General features: G+C 59.5%; 1 protein-coding gene across 2 annotated transcripts in view; it reads right to left on the bottom strand.

Annotated features, from left to right (window-relative positions):
• Positions 1–1,569: 1,569 nt before the first annotated feature.
• Positions 1,570–8,585, bottom strand: part of IL2RB (interleukin 2 receptor subunit beta) — a 17,216-nt gene continuing 10,200 nt past the window's right edge. For both annotated transcript variants that reach the window (XM_039246190.1, XM_039246191.1), the window contains 4 exons: positions 7,794–7,959; positions 7,259–7,379; positions 6,708–6,792; positions 1,570–4,179 (listed from right to left, as the gene is read on the bottom strand). In XM_039246190.1, the coding sequence (XP_039102121.1) occupies positions 3,409–4,179; positions 6,708–6,792; positions 7,259–7,379; positions 7,794–7,959 (1,143 nt within the window). In that variant the 3' untranslated portion in view covers positions 1,570–3,408. The remainder of the gene's footprint in view (positions 4,180–6,707; positions 6,793–7,258; positions 7,380–7,793; positions 7,960–8,585) is intronic.

The raw sequence follows: 8,585 nt of genomic DNA, 5'->3' as shown, positions 1-8,585 counted from the left end.
AGAGCCCGACACGGGGCTCGAACCCACGAACTGCGAGATCATGACCTAGGCGAAAGTCGGACGCTTAACCGACTAAGCCACCCAGGCGCCCCTCCCTCCTTTTCTCTTATCCCCCAATCTGCCCGGCTGCCTTCTGCTTCCCACTCCGCACCTGACAGATCTCCCGGGGCCCTCAGCTGCCTGCTTCCCAGCTGGTGCCGCTCCTCTCGCTGCAATCTGACCCAGGCAGGCCTGCCTCTGCTTTGCCCTCTCTCCCCCTACCAGCTGCTTCTTCCTTGCCCCGTCCCTGGAGGCACAGACTCTGTTCCACGCTGGATGTGTCATGTGGTAGCTTCTGACCCATCAGTCCACCTGGTGTAAGATGACCCCCCCATTCTGCTCACCACCAGCTCAAGTCTGTCATCAGACACAGTGGGGACAGCTGGGTTCCCTGGGCGTGTCTGCTAATAGGTGCCTCTCAGCTTTCGAGCCCCCATCCCTGCGTGAAAGATTGGAGCCTGGGAAGATAAGACCTTCCACTGTGGAAGGAATTGGAGGGATTTTCTGGTCCAGATATGTCCCAGGGTGCCAGCTATGATCAATCGGGACCAGACTACGGAATCTAAAGCTGGTATTCCCAAACTTCCCCGGAAGGAGAGACGTGATCAGTTAGCAATGTCTGGTATGAGTGGCTGCAATTGATTAGCAATGTCTGCCATGGGTAAAGCCTTATGAATGCCAGATTTTACCATCCCTGATCTGGTCTAACTATTCAAAGGCACTAAAGGGAAACTCTGTGTGTGTGTGTGTGTGTGTGTGTGTACACATATATATGTAATGAAATATGTTTCATTTTATTTATATTTATTATATTCTGTTTATATTATATTCCTTTATATTATTTTAAATGTACACATTAGTTCTATTTTTTATGGTATTTTATTTTTGTTTTCCCATGAGACCATGTCAGCTGGTGCCTAGGCACAGAATACCATAAACCTGCCTCCTATCAGTGAAAATGAAATTCCCTTTATAATCTTTTACTTTCTCACTATTCGGTGCTGGCTGTCTTCAACAGCCTCCCAACACTTGCTAATCTCGTCTTTAACGAAGAGAGCAGATTTCCAGCAGGCAATGAATCGACACACTTTGCTTTATTGTATTTACTTTTTAGAGTTGCATTTTCCTTATAGACTGTCCGTTTTTCCATTTACAGAAGCAATACAAAGATTGTTCTTTAAATATGAGTAAACAAACAAGTGAAGAGATTGAAAGAAAAACATTACGTAAACTAATGGAGACGGTTCACACAGATCTCTGAAAATACGTGTAACACAGAGGACCCAGGTTCGAGCAACGTAACCGGCCCAAGAACTCTCCCAGAGGTGGAGCCTGCCTTGCAGAGAGGCTTCCCAGGTGGTCCTGGGACACAGAGCCAAAGGGTCTGGGCTCAGAGCTTGGGTCTGATGTTCAGCTCAGGACTGGGGAGCGTTGTGGCCCAGAGGACATGGGATCAAATGGCAGGAGGTAGGAAGTGAGACGCCGGCTGATTAAGCTCTTCCGTAGTAAGGATCCAAGACTCAGACAACCTCCGGAAAGGGGAGTTTATTTGGGACATAAGGAAAATAAGAATCTTGAGTGAACATTCAGTGGCTTCCTTGGCAGCAGGAGTCTATGTAGCAGCGGCCGGCGCTCTCTGCTAACAAGACTGAAGTCCCATCGCCGCATGCACCTGCTCCCAGGTGCCTCCCTCCCTCCCATCCCTGAGCTCAACACCGAGAGTAACCTGATGGGCCGGTTAGGGCCAGGCCTCTCTGATTGGACAGAGCTTATGTTCTGAGCCAGCCCATAGGCTGCCTGTCAGTCTATGGGTGGGCTTGTGTCAGGTGCCCAATCAGCTAGCAGCAGGGCCTAGAAATGCAGGCCCTGGGTAGTCCCCGCTGAGTTTGGATGTAGACCTTTCCGTGCTGAGGTTTCTAGTGCGGGAGGAAGACGGTGGCAGGCATCACACGTGTGATCCGTGCCAGAGACAGAAGGAAGAGAAATGGAGACGTGGTGGGGAGCACTAAGAAGGAAGAGGCCAGCTCTGTGTGTGTTGGGGGGAAGGATTGCCATTGAAAGGGGATGAGCCTCTTGCTGGAATGGGCATGCTGGAACCTCGTGGCCACGGGGCTTTGCTTCCCTGAGGCTTGACCTCAGAAGGGTCAAGGTGCCGGGGGGTGCTCTGTGAGGTGGACGATGTCCCCTATGTGAAGGCAGCCGGGTACGGGGAATCCAAGCAAGATGGTACCGGGTAGTTCAGGATTGCATTCAGGGAATGTGACGGGGGTGCCAGGCACGCCGCACCAAGTGCAGTGAACGGAGTTGCCCTTCTGGAGGCGGCGTGCCAGCCCCTGAGCCGCGGAAGAGATCCCTCCAGGAGAGGGTGGAGTGGCAGGGGCCCGGATCTGAGCCCCCCGCAACAGCATCAGAACATGCCCTGGGGGGGGGGCAGTTCCTTCCCAGCAGCATGCCTTAGGCGTCTGAAACCACTCTGGAAACATCCAGCCAGCGTCTGCTCTCCTGGGGCATTTGTGTCCGTACTGTGGTCGGGACACAGCAGCTAAGCATGCTGAGGTCATGAGAGACCCCAAGGGTGAAGCAACAAGGCCGTTTTGTCTAGCCATCCCGTGACCCCGAGAGCCTGCCCCTCCAGCACTGAATCAGAAAGTCTGGGAACATTAATGGAAGCAGCGTTTCCTTCCAAGGGAAGCCGACCTGACACTTGAAGGATAAGGGGAGTCTGTCCCCTGGACGAGGGAGGCACTGCAGGTGCAGGGGAACAGCATGTGCAAAGGCGTGGGGGCAGGAGGGAACTGCTGGTGGCTCAGTAGGACCATTGGGAGGGTTCTGGAAGGCACTGTCCCAACATGAGGCTACAGGAGCAAGGGCCAGGCCAAGCAGTGGTGCTGAGGGCGGAGAGGAGCCATGGCAGGGTTTTAAACAAGGGGCGGCATTGCCATATTTACATCCTGGAGAGAGTGTTCTGGCCTCCCTTTGGGGGATGGGTGGGAGGGAGGGAGATGGGGGCAGGAAGCCCAGTGAGGAGGGCACGGTGAAGACCCCTGGAGAACCCCGAGAACTCTCCCTCAACAGTGCTTGCAGGGCTGAAGAGGAGGGAGGCTTCAGAGGCAAAAAGCCGTGGGACTCGATGCCTGATGAGGGAGTTGGGGAGTCACGGTGCCCCCCACCCTCTGCACTTGGGTCACAGGACCAGGGAGCAGCGACTGAAGTCTTTGGAAGTGAACGGCCAAGTGCGCTGGGTTAGGTGGGGGCCCTCCGGGGGACAGCTAGAAACCGCGTGACTCAGCCGTGGACAAGCCTTGAGGGCAACAAGTCCTCCGCGGGGCCCTGGCACCACAGTGGGCAGTGACCCGCCTGGCCGTGTGTCTACACCGAGCGAGCTGGGTCCTGATCCTGCAGCTCCTGGAGGGACAGGTAGGCATCGGTGTTCAGGGTCAGGCAGGAGGCAGGGGCTCTGACCTGGCCTTGCCCAGGAGGGCTAGCCCAGGGGAAGCTGACCCTGACCCCCTCCCCAGGGCCGGGGCCGGGGCCCGGGACCTCCTCTCTTGCTCCTTGCACTGCGCCCTCCAGAGGTGGCTGGGATTCCACCGGCTCGGGTGCACCTGGCGGGGGAGACATCGGGGGCCGGGGGGCCCAGTCTCTGGGAGCTCCCTCCTGCAGAGAAGGGGACAGCTTCTCTTCCTGAGCTCCGGGCCCCCCCGCGGCAGTGTTTGGGGGGCCCGGGCCGCCGAGGAGACTGGGCGAGAAGAGCAGCAGGCCATCCCCTGGGGGGAAGGTGCAGTAGGCGTCGTCCTCCCCCTGCGGAGGCAGCAAAGGTGGGAGGAGAGACCCCTCAGGCGCCCCGGGCCCACCCTCATCAGGCTCTTGCGTGCAGGGGTCATAGGTGAAGTACACCTGGCAGGCCTCGATCTCCAGAGCATCCGGGAGGTGGAAGAAGAAGTAGCCCTGGTTGGTGAAGCAGCTGGTCAGCGAGTGGCCGCTGGTCTCGGCTGAGGACGCGGAGGGCGCCTGCTCCTGCTGCAGCAGGAGCAGTTGGGTGGCCTTGGCGTCCCTGTCCAGCACCTCCAGCGGGGAGATCTCAGGTGCCGGTGTGTTGGGGCTGAAGGAGGCCGAGGGGAAGGGCGAGGAGAGCCACTTCTGCCAGGAGAGAGAGCGGCCGGAAGGTGAGTGGGACGCCTCCCCCAGACGCGCAGCAATGACTCTTAATTATAGTCTACTCGGGCGGCCACCTCCAGGAAGGCCTCCCAGACTGTTCACCCCAACTGGCCTGGGGAATGCTCTGGGTCAGCCCAGGGAGCATGCTTGCTGTAGGCGCCCATGCGATGCGCCGTTTCCATGAGTGACTGTTTACTGAGCACCCGCGGTGAAGCCTGGCACTGACCTAGGCACCGGGCAAAGGGTAAAATCCCATGTGTCTGCAGGGTGCCAGCACCAATGCGTGAATCACCCAAGCCCAAGGCACAAAGGGCCCTGGGGCACATCTTGTTCACCTTCCAGATGCCCAGAGAGGGGACGTGTCCCGGGGCTGATTGCACAGCCAGCTGATGGCAGAGCGGGGAACCAGGCTCCCGACTCACACTGCCATGCATACAAGTCTCTGGTGGGGACCTGATGGCCCTGCAATTCTCCTCTCCCTCCCAGAGCCATGTAGCCGCCACCTCCCACGTCCTCCACCCACAGAGAAAAGAAAGTGCCCTCCAGAGCCCTTCCCACTTGCTCCAGGGTCTGGAGACCCACATTCCAGTCCTGGCCCTGGCACTCACTCACTGTGTGTCCCCGGGCAGGTCACTACACCTCTCTGAGCCTCAATTCCACAACGGTTAGCCACCTCTTTCCCAACTTCCTTACTGGAGGCAGGGGTAGGGAGGGGGGGACAGCAGGAAGATGTCAGATAAGAAAATGAAGGTGGGAATTCCTAGCACAGGGTAAAATGCAGGCCACCACCAGCAGTGTGAGGGACAACAGACCTCTCGGGGGGTGCGACAGGGGCTTCAACAGCCCTCTGTCCTGGGAGCCCTCAACAGCTGGACTGTGGGGTCCCCTGGGCAGAGGGCCCGGGCCTGATGGGCCCCTCCTACACTCCTGTGCCCAGCAGGCTGGGAAGAGATGGAGATAGGGCAGGTCGGGGCGGGTGTTGGGCAGGGTCTGGCACTAGAAGAGGCAGTGGGGGAGGCCAGGTCCGGGCAGCCGTGTTGAGCATGCAGCCAGAAGAAGGAGAAGCCAAGCCCGTGACCGGCACTGGTGTGCCAGGGCCTGGCTGGCCCCCCTCCAAGGTGTGTGCGGTCAGCCACTTCCTGGGCCTGGGCCTCCGTCCACAATGCCCTGAAGTGAGGGGGGGGCGGCGAGGAGAAACTAATCTCCCCTCACACACGCTCACACACTGGCACGCACACTCCCAGGTCCCGTGGACAGGGCGGTGGGCCCCGTGGCCCTGTAGCCAGAGGTCCTGGGGTAGAGAGAGGGGAACGGGCCTCCTGCCCTGCCACAGAGGAGAGGCTGGGGTCCCTCTTGGCCAGCCCCAACCCCCAACCACATCGTGCAGCCCCAGGGCCTCCTTGGGATACCCCCCCCCCCCCACACACACACCCAAGGTCTGGAGCAGGCATCTAGACCCGGGGTCGGCCTCATGGGAAGATGGAGTGGTTCGCACCTCTCCAGGAAGGAGCTCCCTCCCATCCGAAAAGGTCTTAGTCCCGTACAATCTAGATAGTCAGCCAAGGCTTGCATGAATGCCTCTGTTGACGGGGAGCTCACAACCTTTAGGGCTTTAGGAAGAATTTTAAGGAGATCCAGAGAACTATGCAGCAAGAGAGCTGTAGGTCAGATAGCCCCAGTCTTGGGAATTTTCCAAAGAATTCCAGAAGGGGCCCTGATCGCCTGCAATAGAGAACTCCAAAGGTCCCCTCTTGATAGCTCTGGGCCCAGCTTGGCTCTCCAGCCCCTCAACACACCTCGTAATCTTCCACCCTCAGCTCATCCCCCGCCAAATCTAGAGAGCCTAGGGAGGGGAGGGTGACAGAAACAGCCCACCACATCCCCCACCACCCCTGACACTTCCTTCCTGAAGCAAGTGTGGGCTCAGGGAGGGGAGGCGACTGAGGTTTAAATGGGGTTCAGAGTGTTACTACTCTCCTGGCCTGCACTTGTGCCGTGAATCTGCATCAAGGGATGAGGTGGGGCTCAGGAACTTGTGAGCATCGGGGATAAGGTAGGGAGTCTGCTCAGAGATTTAGGGAGAATTTGGACCTGGTGAGTCCCACTCGGCCAGCAGACTGGTGACAGTCATTCCAGCCAGGGCCCCTTAAGCACTTACTGTGTCCCAGGCAGTGTTCTTGGATGCAAACACCTGGTAACACCATCTCCCTCCCCATTTGAAAGGTGAGGAAACTGAGCACAGGGAGGTTCTCTGACCTGCCCAACATCGCACAGCCAAGAAGGGGTGGAGTGAGGGTTAGAACCCAGTAAGTCTGGCTCAGACGGCAGGTGCCATTCCGCCTGAGAAGGCTGGTGCTGGAGCGGGGGAAAGGGGCCCACCCCCACCCCCAGAGACTACTCACTTGAGTATTTTGCCTCCTTTCAAAGCGCAAGTCCGCTCGCACCTCTGCCCACCCTCTGGCCAGCCCGAGCCGGCTGCCCGCTCCCGCCCTCCACCCCCAGAGTCCTACCTGGAAATCTCCTCCGTGCTCTGACTTCAGCTGGGAAAAGAATTCTGAGGGATCTGGGATGTGACATTTCAGAACCTTCTTCAGCCTGAATGGGAGAGGGGGAGGGAGGGGAGGTGGATGAGAGGGGAAGGGGGGCCATGGTGTCCTGCTGGCAACCCTTGCCTTCCCAGCTCTCAGCCCCAGGCCTGCCACTGAGCTGGGGCTCAACAAATGAAAGTAGGAACTAATGAATGCCCAGACCTAGAGAGACCCATGTGCGCACACGTGCACGCACACACACACACACACACACACTCAGCTCCTAAGAGTAATGCTCTGGGCCAGGCCTCTACAGGACCCTCCGTCCTCTGCTCCCCTCAGGCCGGTTCCATGGGGGTTTCATCTTGGGGGGTGGGTGGCAGGGAAAAGCCAGGTGTTAGGCAGGGAGGACTCTTGGGAGGGCAGAGGGAGCACCAGTATGTCAGAGCAGGGGGCTCAGCCTAGAGCCTGACCTGGCAAGGGGTGCGTGTGCCAGACGAGAGCAGGAAGGGGCAGGGAGGGAGGGCGCTTACCATGGCCCGATGTACCGGCAGTTGGCCAGCAGGTAGACCAGGATGATGAAGCCAAAGGCGCTGCTGATGCCCATAATGATCTGACCCAACCAAGGAAAGGACACGGCCTCCTTCCCTGGCTCTGCCCGGGGTGGGTGGGGGGAGAGGAGAAGCAGGGAGAGGGGTTAGAGAGAGGGGCCCCCACTTGCTCAGGTCACTCCACACCCCCCACCCCCCGCTGCTACCCTGGCACCGAGGGACAGGCTGAGCTCCGATGCCAGCCCTTCCCAGATCCCAGCTGGCCCAGCAGACCTGCCGCCTGTCATGGGACCCACTTTACAGATGAGGAAACTGAGGCCTCAAGGTGAAATCCCACCCCCGACCACGCTGCTTACCCTCACACTGAGTGGGCTGACCCTAGGAGATGGGCATGACTGGGGCTGAGCCCTGGACCCCATCCCCAGGCCTCCGCCCCCCCACCAGCTGCGCTCAGATTGCACCCCAGCCACCCCCTCTCCTGCCTGAGCTCCGTCGCACCCCTCCTGCCCACTGGTACCTGCGGGCCTCGTCCTGAAGGCCAGCGGCTGACTCCAGGGGCTCCAAGCCTTGTTTTTGCCTAGCTGGGGCCTGACCCGCACTTGAAGTTCATACAGGGTGTCCGGAGAGAGCGACTCTAGGCAGATCCATTGCTGGTTCTGCCGGAGGGGCAGCAGGGAGGCCTCCTGGGGCAGAGACGGGGGGGGGGCTGTCAGAGCAGAGGGGTCCCCACAGCCCTCCGCACCTCCCATGGTAGGGCTGTCTGCAGCAAAGAGCTCCTTCCTTCCTCCCCTCCAGCCTCCATGCCCCTCACCCAGTCCTCCCAGGAGGCTCCCTGACTACCTGGTGCTGGGACCCCAACCCCGAGTTCATCCGGAACCCCTCGCTCTCACTCAGCCGCCACACAAAGCCTGCTGCCAATTGCTGGTCCCCGCCCAGCCTCTCCCCCCCCTCGCCTCTCCCCCCCCGCCTCCTCTCCTTCTCCCGCCCAGCCTCTCCTCCCCCCCGCCCCTCCTCTCCTTCCCCTGCTCTCCTCTCCTTCCCCCCTCTCCTCTCCTTCCCCCTCTCTGCTCTCCTTCCCCCTTTCTTCTCCTTCCCCCTCTCTCCTCTTCTTCCCCCCTTCTTCTCCTTCCCCCCCTCCTCTCTTTCCCCCTCTCTGCTCTCCTTCCCCCCTCTCCTCTCCTTCCCCCTCTCTTCTCCTCCCCCCTCCTTCCCCCTTTCTTCTCCTTCCCCCTCTCTCCTCTCCTTCCCCCCTTCTTCTCTTTCCCCCTCCTCTGTTTCCCCCTCTCTGCTCTCCTTCCCCCCTCTCCTC

Source organism: Hyaena hyaena, unplaced genomic scaffold (assembly GCF_003009895.1).
Source record: "Hyaena hyaena isolate Hyena2069 unplaced genomic scaffold, ASM300989v1 scaffold_280, whole genome shotgun sequence".
NCBI classification, from domain to species: domain Eukaryota; kingdom Metazoa; phylum Chordata; class Mammalia; order Carnivora; family Hyaenidae; genus Hyaena; species Hyaena hyaena.
Note: the sequence above shows the minus strand (reverse complement) of the source record. Positions and strands in the feature narration are given on the sequence as shown.